At 33.0% G+C, this 18,146-nt stretch overlaps 2 protein-coding genes across 2 annotated transcripts; one reads left to right on the top strand and one right to left on the bottom strand.

Annotated features, from left to right (window-relative positions):
- Positions 1 to 1,884: 1,884 nt before the first annotated feature.
- Positions 1,885 to 5,559, top strand: LOC140886384 (translation initiation factor eIF2B subunit delta-like). Its single transcript, XM_073292938.1, has 7 exons — positions 1,885 to 2,442; positions 2,524 to 2,655; positions 3,413 to 3,771; positions 3,990 to 4,734; positions 4,821 to 4,917; positions 5,007 to 5,061; positions 5,300 to 5,559. Exons 1-7 carry the CDS (start codon positions 2,001 to 2,003, stop codon positions 5,360 to 5,362), a joined length of 1,893 nt encoding a protein of 630 aa, XP_073149039.1. The 5' UTR covers positions 1,885 to 2,000; the 3' UTR covers positions 5,363 to 5,559.
- An 85-nt stretch (positions 5,560 to 5,644) lies between these two features.
- LOC140890385 (transmembrane ascorbate ferrireductase 2) lies at positions 5,645 to 7,656 on the bottom strand. Its single transcript, XM_073298145.1, has 4 exons — positions 7,426 to 7,656; positions 7,226 to 7,274; positions 6,781 to 6,980; positions 5,645 to 6,093 (listed from the first exon to the last, which is right to left on the bottom strand). The coding sequence occupies exons 1-4, from the start codon at positions 7,567 to 7,569 to the stop codon at positions 5,800 to 5,802; spliced, it is 687 nt and encodes a 228-aa protein (XP_073154246.1). The 5' UTR covers positions 7,570 to 7,656; the 3' UTR covers positions 5,645 to 5,799.
- Positions 7,657 to 18,146: the final 10,490 nt, after the last annotated feature.

Genomic DNA, 18,146 nt, shown 5'->3' with positions numbered 1-18,146 from the left:
ACTTACGTACCTCTAGTAGTAGATCAAGTCTAACAGAGTCTAAGTTCCAAGCCTACAATCAAATATATATCGTATCACTAATCTTGCTCTACTAGCCTTAACTAAGCTAACATATACTCCTATAAATTAAATAGGAATTTCGGACCATACCTTCGTCCGTCGTTAGTCCGCTGATGTCAAAACCCTAGTTTCTGCTCTCAACTTGATGATATTAGTCCAGTACCTCACTTATACCGTCGGGCCCTCAATATACTACTGATCAGAGAAGGGAAACTCGGAATTGGTACTTCAAATAACTGTCCAAAGACCCCTATTTATAGCCCAAACCTCGGCTGAGATTGGAAGCTCCGATCAGGGGATCGAAAGTTCTGATCTCTGCATGCTTGACACGGGAGATCGGACGTTCCGATCTCTGCATGGCATACACATGTCAAACCTCATGGATTAGTCACCGGTACACATCATCGGAAACTCCGATCTTGTCTTCGGACCTTCCGAACATGATCGGAAGCTCCGTTCCTACGATCGGATGTTCCGATCTGCCTTGCTTCCGAATAAATTTGTTGCTTCCAAACTGTGCGTAGTTCGGATCTTCCGAACCCAGTTCGAACCATCCAAACTCACCAAAATATTCGAAGTCCAGAATTTATATTTTAATCTCATTTAATCTCTTGATCATGTATTTAGTAACCTTTAATCATGATTAAAATTAATTTAACTTAAAATAGGATACGGGTTACTACAGGATTTGTGTAGTAAATATTTAAAGTTTTGGTAAAAAGACTGAAGAGTTCAAGAGGTGAGAGGATTGCAAGGTGAGAGGATTTCAAGGTACAACTGTTCGAATCTCTAACGCTTTAAAGCGATAAATTTTGCATATGTTTATTGTTATTTTGTTATTACATTATTTTGATGCACGACCTTTAAACTTCAGTGTTAAAGAAAAGTTTAGATTTAAGTATAATCAATGACGGTCTCGTGACGATGAGTTTTAATGATTTTAAGTTTTTAATCTTTTATGTTGTTTATTTCATTATGATAGATTTATGATTGGTTTTCCGAATGTTTTATAAAGTATTTTTCGCACTAAGTTTATTTTATTAAAACTCATGTTTCGTCCGCTTTCTTAAGAATTTAATCGTCGGTTCAGGTTTGTCATATAATTAGAGGTTTTGACGTGCCCGTATAACAACCTTTGTTGATTGTAGGGTTGCATCTTTTGTTTCAAAACTTTTATGTCTTTAGAGTCTCGGGAATTTTTAAGTGTTATTTACATAGATTTTAATTTCAATCACGATTTATTGAACATGAAAACGCGACTGCTATACTTGAAAATTTTCCCCACACGTTTTTGAGTCTAAATTCTTTAAAATTTCTAAAATCATAGGACGTCACATTCCACCAAGGGGAAAAAGATTACGCCAAGCTAGAGTACAAACAAATCTGTCAAACTACACAAATATTAACTCAGCCCCTTGCCTTCTGTTGCACCAGGTGAAAGGTTCTCCTCTACTTTCGATGTCTACAAGCCTGCAGTATTCTAAGGCATGTGAGAAAGCTAACATTTGAGACTGATCTCAATGTTCCACCACTTTTTTCTGATTCATATAAGATTTCAATAAAATCTCCTCCTATTCTTAAGTTCGGCTATTCCCGCCAAACGACGTAGAAGCTGCCAAGAATGACATCTAAGCCCGATAATCGGTTTCTCATAAAACCCGGTAAAACGTCACTCCTTCATATTATGTTTCACAGTATAATCTATGTGCTCTGTCGATAAAGACAATACATACATCAATGCTTTCTTTCCAAAGGATCATTAGACTCAATTTCTCATTTCCTAATCTCCCTTTAAAAAAATATATATAACATAATAATAATAATAAAAGAGATTCCATCATCTCAAACAAAGCATTAACGTACGTACAACGAGAACCACCAAATAAGAAAAACAAAATCATTTGCCCCAATTCTCCAAACCCTAATTCGAACCCCCAGCAATGGACCCGCGCCGTGTTCCTCGCACTGTCAGCGACCCGAAATTCCGGCAAGTCGGATTCTTCGCTCCACCCGATCGGTCTCAATCGGCTCCACCCGACCCCACATCATCGTCCCCTCCTGTCTCCAACATTTCACCCTCTGGAAACTCCTTGTACCCCGTCATGATCCCGCCGCCGCGCAACTTACCCACTGACCTCTCACGCCACTCTCCTCGCGGGCCACCGTTATCCCTTCTCCATGCCTCCCGCGCTGCGGATTCTGATATTCCAGTTGGAAGCTATAACCCCTCTACGGCGGTCACAGATTTCTCGGAGGACCACATATCCCCTAAGTTGGGCCGGGGTGGTTCTGGAAAATTTGCCACTTCTTTGCCTGCTGCTGGGTTCGAAATGGCAGCTGTTAAGCAGAATAGTGTGGTGAAATTGCATCATGATGTCACAGGTTTTCTTCTTTCTACTTTTTCACTTATGTTCGCCTGACTTTCTAGATTATCTCTATGATACGATTTTTTTGAGAAAATAGATGGAGGGGTAAATGAGGAAATGCGGAAAGAGAAGAGGCCTGCCGGTGTAAAGCCATTGAAAGAGAAGACCTCCAAGGCTGAAAGACGGGCTGCTCAAGAGGCTCAAAGAGCCGCAAAGGCTTCTGCTAGAGGTGTATAATTTATTTTTATTTTGGAGAGATTTATGTTATGGAGTTAATACTTACTTGTGTTGGTTTTGAACGGATAGTGGATGTGCCACTCAATGTAGCACTATTTACCACTGATATTGTCAGTTCGTTTCAAATTGTTTTCAAGTGACTGATTAGTGTTTTAGTCTTGTTTAGTTTTTTTTTTCTCTGGAACGATTAAAGCTAAGATCTTGCTTGTGGTGACCATTGAGAAGATGTGTCTGTCCTCAATTTTGAGGATGTCAATAATTTTACTTCTAGTATGTTCGGGTGGATGAGTCTCGTTGTCCTATCTGATGTTGTAAAGCTCAGGTGCTTTAAAGATTCGAATTGTTTGGTTCGTAGTTCCTTACCTGTGGTTTAGCTATGAATTATCTCTTTGTCTGTTTCTGAATCAATTCGTGGCTCTTCATCAGTTAAATGGCTTAAGTCTGGCAAGCATTTTGTTCAATTTCTTGTGACATCCTGCGTGTTTGAAGTTGAAGAACCTCGCAGTTTGTTTGTTTTTCTTTAAATCTATTGCATTATTTTGAATTCCTCGCCCTGTGTGCTGAAAATTTCATCTTATTGCCCAGCTTTGCTTGCCTGTCTCCTTTTTTTTCCTTTTTGTTTTTCTATTTGGTGGATGATGACCTGTGTCAACTAAATCAGTTATCGCCATGCACGCCTGTTTTTTACGCTTTCAGAAATTTTTTCTGTAACACTTTTCCATTTTTTAATGTTATATATATCTTTCCAGGTGAGGGAAATAAGGCTTCTGTTGCATCTGGGGCCAATTCTGCAAATGCCAATACCGGTAAGGCTCTGAAGGTGGTTCCACAGAGGACAGATAGCTCTCCTGTTGCCGCTTCTGAGAAAAAAGGTGGCGAACGCCAAATAGATAAAGATAGAAAGAAAGATGTCCCTCATCCTAGGATGCAGTTTGATGATACAAATAGAGTTGAAAAGGCAAAGAAACGATCAGTGGTAAAACAAATTGAAGCCAAAAATAGGGTTGAACTCTTTAGGCATTTACCACAGTATGAACATGGAGCACGACTTCTTGACCTGGAATCGAAGTTATTTCAACTTGATACTGTTCATCCTGTAGTTTACAAGGTAACTAAGGCACATATATTTGCTTTTAAGCTTGTCGTTGATGAAAGGAATTACCTTGGCTATGAACAGTATGAGTGACTTTGTACAAAGTTCTTGGTCGTATAATCTTTCCGGGGATTGTCGAGTGTAAAATACCTTCCCCCAATTTATCATAGTCAGTAAAATAATTTGCCCCATTCTTGTTGCAGTCTATCCTATAGTGACTTTACACTTGTCAGGTTGGTCTAAGATATCTAGATGGTGATATATCTGGTGGCAATGCTCGCTGTGTTACTATGCTCCAAGCATTTCAAGAGGCAATTAAAGACTACTACACACCACCAGAGAAAGCCCTGATCAGGGACTTGACTACAAAAATTAATGGTTACATCTCTTTTCTGATTGAATGCAGACCCCTTTCAATTAGCATGGGGAATGCTATTAGATTTCTTAAAACTCGAATTGCAAAATTACCTTTGAGCCTGTCCGAGTCTGAGGCAAAAGCAAGTCTTATCTCGGATATTGAACATTTTATTAGTGAGAAGATAATTTTAGCAGATAAGGTGATTGTAAATCACGCTGTGACCAAAATCAGGGATGGTGATGTTCTTCTCACATATGCTTCTTCATCTGCTGTTGAAATGGTGTTGTTACATGCTCATGAGCTTGGTAAACAGTTCCGAGTGGTGGTAGTCGATTCACGTCCGAAGCTTGAAGGACAAAAGTTGCTTCGTAGGCTCGTGGGAAAGGGTATTAACTGTACATATACCCATATAAATGCTGTTTCTTATCTCATGCACGAGGTGACTAGAGTATTTTTGGGTGCTTCATCGATATTGTCTAATGGGACGGTTTATTCGAGGGTTGGCACCGCATGTGTTGCTATGGTTGCTCACCAGTTCCGCATCCCAGTCTTGGTATGTTGTGAAGCGTACAAATTTCACGAAAGGGTTCAACTTGATTCAATCTGCTCCAATGAACTTGGTACAGAAATAGCTTTTCCTTTATACAGTTTTCCTGCATTAGTGACTGCTTAGATTTCCTGCCAAGGCCTTGACATGCCATTACAGGTGATCCGGATGCTATCTCAAGAGTTTCTGGCAGAAAGGAAATTAGTTCTTTAGATGGTTGGGCCAAAAGTGAGAATCTACAAATGCTGAATCTGATGTAAGCTTGGTTTTGTTGTATACACGATTTCATATTTGTAATGCTATTTGTTATTGTTATGGTTTACCTTTTTCATTTCATTGCTCCAGTTATGATGCAACACCTTCTGATTATGTTTCAATGATCATAACGGACTATGGCATGGTAAGTTTTTTTGCACTGGATTTACAATTTCTTGAGTTCATACCATATCGATATGATTGAGAAAAATTGAATTTGTGTTTCTTTATTTCTTTGGTAATAAATATTTTTATTTTTTAGAAATAAAAAAAAAATGGAATTCTGAACTTGGTGTTGTAGCTGCTTCATTTAGTTTTCCTGTATTTCTCTTCTCCATGCAGCTGATTTATTTTTATGTTCACAAATGATAATGTTTGTTTAGATACCACCGACGAGTGTGCCTGTCATTGTTCGAGAATATCGACGAGAACAATTGTGGACATAAAGATGCATACTAGATCCCGGTTTGTTTTGTATCCCATTTTTGGAACAATAAGAATTTATGTCATTACAAGAACTGATTTCTGATTTGAATTTTTCACCTGATTCTGTGAAGAGTGCGAATATTCCGCCTCTCCGGGCAGATTTTGGATGGAACGTATCATTTTGTAATGAGCTTTTGTAACCCTTTAAGAATTTTGGTATTCTTACCGTCTTTTATTGGCATTACCAATCAATAATCAATATTTTTGAAATAATGCTACCTATTACCCGTTTGTAACAAATCTTAATTCTCAACTTGTGTAAACGTAGGATGTCTGTTACCAAAGAGCAACTGCCTTTACATGATATCTCTCGCCTTTCTTTACAGAAACAAACCCGAAAAACAAATCTCGCAGCATCTTATTAAAATAACACCTAGCTTTTGCCGTAAGACTCTAACTAATCTGCTGATCCCCTAACTGTATAAACAGGGGAGAGTACTCCAAGAATCACGAACCCAGCCAAAACAATAATCAACATTCCCAAAGAATTTACCAGCAATGCCTCAGTCGAGTAGCGCGTTATTGTCTTGCTTGTTTGAAGAAACGTAGCTTTCTCTAAGAGACCAGTTGTGCATGTCGCCACAGCCAGACCGTAGATATATATGCCGAAAAATACGTGCCACGGTAAAAGGGTAGCTCGACTATTTCTCGAACCACCTGGATACCAATATGTAACAAATGCGGCAGCCCACTGCACATAAATAAATTAATTAATTAATCGATATCACGTAAAGTAATACTTGTGGATAGGGATGACAACGGGGCGGGTTCAATCCGGGTTAGACCCGTTGGATCCGTCAAAAATTAAATATTTTTAAATTTATTAAATTAAAAAGTTTAAAAATTTACAAAAATCATTTAATTTAATTTCAAATATATATTGATAATGTTTAAGCACAAGTTAAAATTTATCAACTTGTAATTAATTGTATAATATTATTAATATTATGTATATACTTTATATTTATATATATAAATGTATATACATATATATATTATGACGGGGTGGGTCTGGCCAAACCCGAGACCCGCCCCGGACCTGCTTTTGGATCCGCTTAGGCGGGTCTAGACCCGCCCCATCGGGACGGGTTTGATGCGGGGTCGGGTTTAGATCCGACCAATTGCCATCCCTACTTGTGAACTAAATTTGTATTATCAATTTTCCCTCATAGTTCCTCATATACCCCATGGTCGGGTTTAGATCCGACCAATTGTCATCCCTACTTGTGAACTAAATTTGTATTATCAATTTGCCCTCATAGTCCCTCATATACCCATGTATCTATCTATTATCTATAGTCAGAGCGACGCAAACGATGAATCGTAAAGGCCCTGAAGACTTATATAAGAAGATGATTTAAAACTGGAAAATATAAACCTGAACTCCGAACAAGAAAAGACATGCTATGCCCAGCCACGAGTGGAGGCTGTAGAAATTATCGATTCCTTTGTCAATGTGAAACTTCCATGCGGCCCATAATCCAACGACGCCGCAACAGAATGCCAGGAATTGCAGCGAAAGATGAACCAGTTTTTTGAAACTTTTTGTTCCTGAAACGGTCTTATAGGCTAGCATTGCTGCAAATTCATTTTATGTCGTTAAAACATGACAATCAATGGTGACCGAAAGCTAAAACGTTCAATATGAATCATAGAGTAATCATAGGCTCACACCAAAGGGGGAAAAAGAAAAAGAAGAAGAAAAAAGGCTTTGTATACAAATCATTTGCGGCGAGGTTTCTTCTCTTTGAATCCACTGTTACTTCCAAGTTCCTCTAATTATGAATTCTAAACTGTTATCGTATCCCGCATATTGTTCTTACCTTCACCATTCAGAAGAACGAGTCCAGTCACCATCAAAAGAGGATGAACCTGAAAAAACCCAAAGAAGAAAATCCGCCCAATTCAATAACAAATTCCCCACCAACACCACAATCCATAATTTACTCCAAAACCCATTAAAAAAAAAAAGAAGACTCCACAATCAGATCAAAGTAAACCAAGAAAATAAGGAGAAGAATACGTTAAATATGAGATCTTTGTTTTCCGATACAAGCGCTAATCCACCTCTGTAATGCAGAGTCCATAGAAGTACCAATGCGACAACTGCAATTCCGAGTGTTCTCACCAGAGGGAAGATCGAGAACTGAACAATCGGGACTGCCATCCGAAGAATTTTTCCGTCAGCGGGGAATACAAAAATCTGAAATTCTTATACGTAGAGTGAGGCAGAGGGTCTTTATTTTGTATCGGGATCTCTTGTTTACAACATCAAGATAAGAATAGGCGCTGTTGACCGAGAAATATAGCTACTATTTCCGGGATAATTATTAAAATATCCCTCTAATTTCAAGCTAGTCTCAATTATGTTCTTAATGTTTTTTCGAGACGGTTTATATCACTCATGTTTTGAATTGTGTTTCAAATCTGTCCCCACCGTCAAGTTTTTTGTTAGTGGTTGACGGGATAATTCATTAAAATATCCCTTTAGTTTTAACCGAGTCCTGATTATGTCTTTAATGTTTTTTCATGGTCATTTATATCCCTCATGTTTTGCATTGTGTCTCAAATTCATCCTCGCCGTCAAGCCTATTGTTTGTGGTTGACGGAATTATCATGAGAGATACACGTAAAGATATTTTCCCAAATTAGAAGCTCAATTATATTCTCTCCAACCTTAATTCCCAAATCGCCCCATTCATTAATTCTCGTGTGGCTACCTCGCGCTTGTGAAGGTGTACCTTACGTTTGGATTGCTTTCCCCCACTAGGACTCTGCCATATGGAATAAGGTGGTTGATGAGTGGTAGAGTCTTGGGATTGTGCTCAGTTTGAGCACGGTGAATATTTTCTTCGGGTCGGTTCGTTCGGTTTGTATAGAATAGGTTCAGTACCGAGTCGTTAATGGATTCCCACCCGGCTTCACATTTAAAACGATGAGATCGTCGGTGTGCAGGATAGGTATGTCGGGCATTACCCGACCCATCGGCATGTCTTCCATAACCCATTTTGGATTCGGATTCGTAACCCGAATTCTCCAACGTGATTTAGAAGCTTCCATGAAATCACCCTTCACAGCATAGACGCGCAACCTCTTGAACCGCTGAACACCATCACCTCCACCGACGGTAAAATCAGCGAAAGCGGAAAAAAAAATCCACAGGATGGGGGGTATTTATCATTAATGACAAGAATAGTCGAGGAACCTGTTGCCGGATACGATCTTTTCTCACCTGGAATTGCCTGAAATTCTTTCACAGTCTTGTATTAATTCACGTGATCCAGAATTGGAGAGAATTTCATGATGACATAGAGAGAATTGGAGAGAATTTGAGGAGTAAACAAGGGAGCGAGTTGGGAATTAGGGTTGAATAGAGTGGAATTGGACTTTTAATTTGGGCAAATATTATCACGTGCATCTCTCGTGATAATTCTCTTAATGGGGATAATTCATTAAAATATCCCTCTAGTTTCAAACGAGTCTCAATTATGTCCTTAATATTTTTTCGAGGTGGTTTTATATCCCTCATGTTTTGAATTTTGTCCCAAATCTGTCCCCACCGCCAAGTCTTATGTTAGTGGTTGATGGAATTATCACGAGACTTGACGGCGATGATAAATTTGAGACACAATGCAAAATATGAGGGATATAAATTGCCATGGAAAAACATTAAGGACATATCATGACTCGGTTAAAACTAAAGGGATATTTTAATGAATTATCCCACTATTTCCCCTTACCGTAAAAAAAGCAAAAAAATAAACATAAAATTCAATTTGATTAGGGGTGTATTGGTTCCAGATTTTTAATGATTTTTGTGAAGTTTAAAATTATGGAGATATTCAATCTAGACTTTTATATACTCCATAAAAGTTCAGTGGTATTCAAGATGAACATTTGTTTGTAGAATTTTAAACAGTCATGTGGTATTCAAATTTTGATTTTTAAAAACTCTATAAAAGTATAGAGATATTCAAAATATCAATAGACTTTTAAAGACTCCATGAAATTCTATTAAGTACAATAATTAAAAACTAAGGTACAACAATAAAATGTCAATAACTGTCTTTGGTTCAACCTAAAGATTTGGATGAACAATTAATTCAAACTCACACATTTTTTTTTCATTTCTATTAAAATAGTCTTTATACTAACACTAGTCTCATACATACTAGTTATATTAAAAATAATATATATATACAAATATATTTTTCTATTTCCAAAATAAAATAAAGTTTTATCATTCATAATTTTTCGAATTTTAATTACAAAACCTCACGAGATTTAAAATAATATTTATTAAAATTTTATAATAAAAACTTATTATAGTACACCAAAAAAATTATAATATTTTATTGATCATAAATTGAAAATAACAATATGTAACACACCATCTGTCCCGATTACTTTGTCCTGTTTTGTTTTTCACACAGATTAAGAAAAATTTATTGGGAAAACAAATTTTCTATAAACTTCCTATTTTATCTCTATTTAATGTATTAAAAAATGATTGCACAATTTTTAAGGTGCAGTTAATAGAGATATATTAGTAAAGAAGTGTAAAAAAATATTAATAAATATGATATATGACTATATATTTGGGACAAAAAAAAAAAAAAACGTGGACATTATAATTGAGATGAAGGGAGTATTATAATATACACATGCTTCCATATATATATATATAGAGAGGATTGGTTCCCTGCACACTAGTGTGCAGGGGATCCATGGGCTTCAGCTGGCGCCAAAATAATTTTTTTTTCTTTTTTTTGTTTATTATTATTGGCCCCAATATTGCAGGCCAAATGTAGAAGCTGTCTTCTCTGGGAAACGCATAGCTTCTTCGCTATATTCTTCTCTCGGAACGCTCCGTTGCCGCGACTCCACCTGCAAGTTCTTGACTAATTCCATTTTTTCTTGATTAAATTTTTGTGTTTTCTCTACCTTTTTTCCTCCGATTCCCACATACCTTCTCTCCGACCGACCGACCGACCCACCTTCTATTTCCATTATTTTTCTTCATGTTCAGCCCCGATAATCGATCCACCATATTTCATTTGTTGGAATTTTTGTTCCCAGTAGCATGAATCGGACTCGAGATCTAAACTCTTGAAAACATCACTGGATTTTAATTACTCTGTTTGTTTGGTTATTAAACTTAAGGAATTCAATTCAATGGTTGACTCGATAACTGTTGATTTGAAGGAACAGAAGTTGACGGTGGTCGGAGAAATGGTGCGGCGGCGGCGGCGGTGGTGAGCAAATCAAGATTTTTAAATCAAGATTGCATCTTGCACAAATTGGAAGAGAATACTAATATTTTTAGTATTTGAAATCAAATCTTGAATCAAATGGAAGAAAATACTAATATTTTTAGTATTTAAAATCAAATATTGTGATTAATGGAATATAATAACAAAATAAATCAGGAGGAGCCAATCAAATTGCGACACCTCATCAAATCAAAATGGTAAGAATCTGCATCCTTCAGCTATAAATAGGGGACATATGACCAAAAGAAAACACAACAAAGAAGACTGAAGCAAAGAAGTAGAAGAATTCAAGATTTTTCTCTCAAGTCACATTCAAGAAGTTCAAGGTGCAATCCAAGGCGTTCTTCTTCAAAATCATCAAATTCGAGAAGATCAAGACGTGATTCAAGGGATTAATTGCGTTCTTCTTCAAATATACTAAAATTCATTCAAATTCAAGAAGTTCGTGTTCTTCATCAAATTCAAGAAGTTCGTGTTATTCATCAAACAAATCAAATTCAAGAAGATCGTGCTCTTCATCAAATTCAAGAAGTTCGTGTTCTTCAACAAATAAATCAAATTCAAGAAGATTGTGTTCTTCTTCAAATTCAAGAAGCTCGCATTCTTCATCAAATAAATAAAATTCAAAAAGATTGTGTTCTTCATCAAATTCAAGAAGTTCATGTTCTTCAACAAATAAATCAAATTCAAGAAGATTGTGTTCTTAATCAAATTCAAGAAGATCGTGTTCTTCATCAAATTCAAGATAACAAATTTCAAGGCGCGATTCAATGAGTTCATCGCGTTCTTCACAAATTTTGAAGTTTAATTCGATATCAAGGTGTTAACTCATCGAATTAACTCTATCAAGACATCAAATCAAATCTCAAGACATCAAATCTTCCTCTAGAAGATCAAATACTCAAGAAATTCAAATTCATCAAGAAATTGTCATTGAAGAGGAAAATCAAGGGATTATTTAGAGATTGCATCCACTAATATTTATTTAATTTCTCAAATTCACTTTGTATCCATTTTTTATTTTTTAATTTAAAGAAATAAAGAATTTTGCGCTACAAATTTTGGCACGTCCAGTGGGACCATCTCTACCCTTCATCTTTTCTCTTCATCAAAATTTCTAAGCCATCATGTCCACCAATGAAAAGATCACTAACATGAATATTTCTACTACAAAGTCAACTGGAAGTCTTGGAGTCATCACAAGAAGCATGTCTAAGAAATTACAAGAATCTTGTAAGCAAACCCATTTTCTTGAAACCCATCAAAACTCTCACATAGAAAGCGTGATGGTGACAAATGCCACAACTTTAGAAGATCAAATAGCAAATTTGACAAAGGCCATTGAGGAACTCTCGAGACATGTTCAAGAACAGGATTTTCAAATTATGAAGTTGATGGACAAGATAAACCATACTGATACAAGTTACATGGACAAAGAATATGAAACTAATGATAGAACTGGGTCATCATTGAAGAAAAAACAAAATGAACAAACTAAAGACTTATATTTTTCATCTGATGGGTCAGTTTCCATGGACCAGTTAAAAGACTTCATCATGGGTAGTATAACTAAAATTACACTAGGTTCACACTATAGTATAACTAAATTTACACTACAATAACACTATAGTATAACTAAAATAACACTAGAATTACACTATAGTATATAACTAAAATTACACTAGGTTTACACTATAGTGTAACTAAATTTATACTACAATAACACTATAGTATAACTAAAATAACACTAGAATTACACTATAGTATAACTAAAATTACACTATAGTATAACTAAATTTACACTACAATAACACTATAGTATAACTAAAATAACACTAGCATTACACTATAGTATAACTAAAATAACACTAGCATTACACTATAGTATAACAAAAATTACACTAGGTTTACACTATAGTGTAACTAAATTTACACTACAATAACACTATAGTATAACTAAAATAACAGTAGCATTAGACTATATCATAACTAAAATAACACTAGCATTAGACTAATGTATAACTAAAATTACACTAGGATTACACTATAGTATAACTAAATTTACATTACAATAACAGTATAGTATAACTAAAATAACACTAAAATTACACTATAATAAAACTAAAATTACACTAGGATTACACTATAGTTTATAACTAAAATAACACTAGCATTACACTATAGTATAACTAAAATTACACTAGGTTTACACTATAGTATAACAAAATTTACACTACAATAACACTATAGTATAACTAAAATAACACTAGCATTACACTATAGTATAACTAAAATTACACTAGATTTACACTATAGTATAACTAAATTTATACTACAATAACACTATATTATAACTAAAATAACATTAGCATTATATTATAATATAACTAAAATTACACTTGGATTAACTATAGTATAACTAAATTTACACTACAATAACACTATAGTATAACTGAAATAACACTAGGATTACACTATAGTATAACTAAAATTACACTAGGTTTACACTATAGTGTAACTAAATTTACACTACAATAACACTATAGTATAACTAAAATAATACTAGAATTACACTATAGTATAACTAAAATTACACTAGGATTACACTATAGTATAACTAAAATAACACTAGCATTACACTATATTATAACTAAATTTACACTACAATAACACTATAGTATAACTAAAATAACACTAGAATTATACTATACTATAACTAAAATAACACTAGGATTACACTATAGTATAACTAAATTTACACTAGTTTTACACTATAGTATAACTAAATTTACAATACAATAACACTATAGTATAACTAAAATAACACTATAGTATATAACTAAAATTACACTAGGTTTACACTATAGTGTAACTAAATTTACACTACAATAACACTATAGTATAACTAAAATAACACTAGACTTACACTATAGTATAACTAAAATTACACTAGGATTACACTATAGTATAACTAAATTTACACTACAATAACACTATAGTATAACTAAAATAACACTAGCATTACATTATAGTATAACTAAAATTACACTAGGTTTACACTATAGTATAACTAAATTTACACTACAATAACACTATAGTATAACTAAAATAACACTAGCATTATACTATAGTATAACTAAAATAACACTAGCATTAGACTATAGTATAACTAAAATTACACTAGGATTACACTATAGTATAACTAAATTTATACTACAATAACACTATAGTATAACTAAAATAACACTAGAATTACACTATAATAAAACTAAAATTACACTAGGATTACACTATAGTATATAACTAAAATAACACTAGCATTACACTATAGTAGAACTAAAATTACACTAGGTTTACACTATAGTATAACAAAATTTACACTACAATAACACTATAGTAAAACTAAAATAACACTATCATTACATTATAGTATAACTAAAATTACACTAGATTTACACTATAGTATAACTAAATTTACACTACAATAACACTATAGTATAACTAAAATAACACTAGCATTAAATTATAGTATAACTAAAATTACACTTGGATTAACTATAGTTTAAATAAATTTACACTACAATAACACTATAGTATAACTGAAATAACACTAGGATTACACTATAGTATAACTAAAATTACACTAGGTTTACACTATAGTGTGACTAAATTTACAGTACAATAAAACTATAGTATAACTAAAATAACACTAGAATTACACTATTGTATAACTAAAATTACACTAGAATTACACTATAGTATAACTAAAATAACACTAGCATTACACTATAATATAACTAAATTTACACTACAATAACACTATAGTATAACTAAAATTACACTAGGATTATACTATAGTATAACTAAATTTACACTACAATAACACTATAGTATAACTAAAATAACACTAGCATTACACTATAGTATAACTAAAATTACACTAGGTTTACACTATAGTATAACTAAATTTACACTACAATAACACTATAGTATAATTAAAATAACAATAGAATTACACTATAATATATAACTAAAATTACACTAGGTTTACACTATAATGTAACTAAATTTACACTAGAATAACACTATAGTGTAACTAAAATAACAATAAAATTACACTATAGTATAACTAAAATTACACTAGGATTACACTATAGTATAACTAAATTTACACCACAATAACACTATAGTATAACTAAAATAACACTAGCATTACACTATAGTATAACTAAAATTACACTAGGTTTACACTATAGTATAACTAAATTTACACTACAATAACACTATAGTATAACTAAAATTACACTAGCATTAGACTATAGTATAACTAAAATTACACTAGGATTACTCTATAGTATAACTAAATTTACACTACAATAACACTATAGTATAACTAAAATAACACTAGAATTACACTATAATAAAACTAAAATAACACTAGCATTACACTATAGTATAAATAAAATTATACTAGTTTTAGTGTAACGACCCACTGTATCAAGACGGGTCTTTTCAGCGTACTTTTGTCCTCACTCACACGCACCCTGAGAAACTTCCCAGGGGGTTACCCATCCTATAATTTCCCCAAGTCAAGCACGCTTAACTTTGGAGTTCTTATGTGATGAGCTTCCGAAAAGAAGATGCACCTTCTTGATAAGAGCAGTACATATGAAATCTTATAAGCCCTCCTCAACTATGTAGTCCCATACCTACACAGTTTCAGAATCCCCTCTCATTCCGACACGGGATCGGTTCATTCATGTCTCCCTCCGCCTAGAAGCGTACCTGGAGCCGCTCATTGTCCGTGCAACCTCTTGTCACCGGCGATCACTCCCTGCCTCTTCAGCTCCTGGCATCACATGCCCACCAGCTTCCGCTTGGTTCGTCCCCGAACCATACCGTACTAAGAGAGGTCGGCTTTGATACCATTTGTAACGACCCACTGTATCAAGATGGTTTTTTTCAGCGTGCTTTTGTCCTCACTCACACGCACACTGAGAAACATCCTAGGGGGTCACCCATCCTATAATTTTCCCAAGTCAAGCACGCTTAACTTTGGAGTTCTTATGTGATGAGCTTCCGAAAAGAAGATGCACCTTCTTGATATGAGTAGTACATATGAAATCTTATAAGCCCTTCTCAACTATGTAGTCCCATACCTACACAGTCTCAGAATCCCAACTCATTTCGGCACGGGATCGGTTCATTCATGTCTCCCTCCGCCTAGAAGCGTAACAGAAGCCGCTTATTATCCGTGCAACCTCTTGGCACCGGCGATCAATCCCTGTCTCTTCAGCCCCGGGCGTCACATTTACATTATAGTATAACAAAAATTACACTACAATAACACTATAGTATAACTAAAATAACACTAGCATTACACTATAGTATAACTAAAATTACACTATATTTACACTATAGTATAACTAAATTAACACTACAATAACACTATAATATAACTAAAATAACACTAGCATTAAATTATAGTATAACTAAAATTACATTTGGATTAACTATAGTATAACTAAATTTACACTACAATAACAATATAGTATAACTGAAATAACACTAGAATTACACTATAGTATAACTAAAATTACACTAGAATTACACTATAGTATAACTAAAATTACACTAGGATTACACTATAGTATAACTAAATTTACACTACAATAACACTATAGTATAACTAAAATAACACTACCATTACACTATATTATAACTAAAATTACACTAGGATTACACCATAGTATAACTAAATTTACACTACAATAACACTATAGTATAACTAAAATAACACTACCATTACACTATATTATAACTAAAATTACACTAGGTTTACACTATAGTATAACTAAATTTACACTACAATAACACTATAGTATAACTACAATAACACTATAGTATAATTAAAATAACACTAGAATTGCACTATAGTATATAACTAAAATTGCACTAGGTTTACACTATAGTGTACTAAATTTACACTACAATAACACTATAGTATAACTAAAATAACACTAGAATTACACTATAGTATAACTAAAATTACACTAGGAATACACTATAGTATAACTAAATTTACACTACAATAACACTATATTATAACAAAAATAACACTAGCATTACACTATAGTATAACTAAAATTACACTAGATTTACACTATAGTACAACTAAATTTACACTACAATAACACTATAGTATAACTAAAATAACACTAGCATTAGACTATAGTATAACTAAAATAACACTAGCATTAGAATATAGTAGAACTAAAATTACACTAGGATTACAATATAGTATAACTAAATTTAAACTACAATAACACTATAGTATAACTGAAATAACACTAGAATTACACTATAATAAAACTAAAATTACACTAGGATTACACTATAGTATAACTAAAATAACACTAGCATTACATTATAGTATAACTAAAATTACACTTGGATTAACTATAGTATAACTAAATTTACAATACAATAACACTATAGTATAACTGAAATAACACTAGCATTACACTATAGTATAACTAAAATTATACTAGGATTACACTATAGTATAACTAAATTTACACTACAATAACACTATGGTATAACTAAAATAACAATAGCATTACACTATAGTATATCTAAAATTACACTAGGTTTACACTATAGTATAACTAAATTTACACTACAATAACACTATAGTATAACTAAAATAACACTAGCATTACATTATATTATAAATAAAATTACACTTGGATTAACTATAGTATAATTAAATTTACACTACAATAACACTATAGTAAAACTAAAATAACACTAGCATTACATTATAGTATAACTAAAATTACACTAGATTTACACTATAGTATAACTAAATTTACACTACAATAATACTATAGTATAACTAAAATAAAACTAGCATTAAATTATAGTATAACTAAAATTACACTTGGATTAACTATAGTTTAACTAAAATTACACTACAATAACACTATAGTATAACTGAAATAAGACTAGGATTACACTTTAGTATCTAAAATTAAACTAGGTTTACACTATAGTGTAACTAAATTTACAGTACAATAACACTATAGTATAACTAAAATATCACTAGAATTACATTATTGTATAACTAAAATTACACTAGAATTACACTATAGTATAACTAAAATAACACTAGCATTATACTATAATATAACTAAATTTACACTACAATAACACTATTGTATAACTAAAATAACACTATAATTACACTATAGTATAACTAAAATTACACTAGGATTACACTATAGTATAACTAAATTTAAACTACAATAACACTATAGTATAACTTAAATAACACTAGCATTATACTATAGTATAACTAAAATTACACTAGGTTTACACTATAGTATGACTAAATTTACACTACAATAACACTATAGTATAATTAAAATAACACTAGAATTACACTATAGTATATAACTAAAATTACACT

This window comes from Henckelia pumila, chromosome 3 (genome assembly GCF_033568475.1).
Source record: "Henckelia pumila isolate YLH828 chromosome 3, ASM3356847v2, whole genome shotgun sequence".
Taxonomy (NCBI): domain Eukaryota; kingdom Viridiplantae; phylum Streptophyta; class Magnoliopsida; order Lamiales; family Gesneriaceae; genus Henckelia; species Henckelia pumila.
Note: the sequence above shows the minus strand (reverse complement) of the source record. Positions and strands in the feature narration are given on the sequence as shown.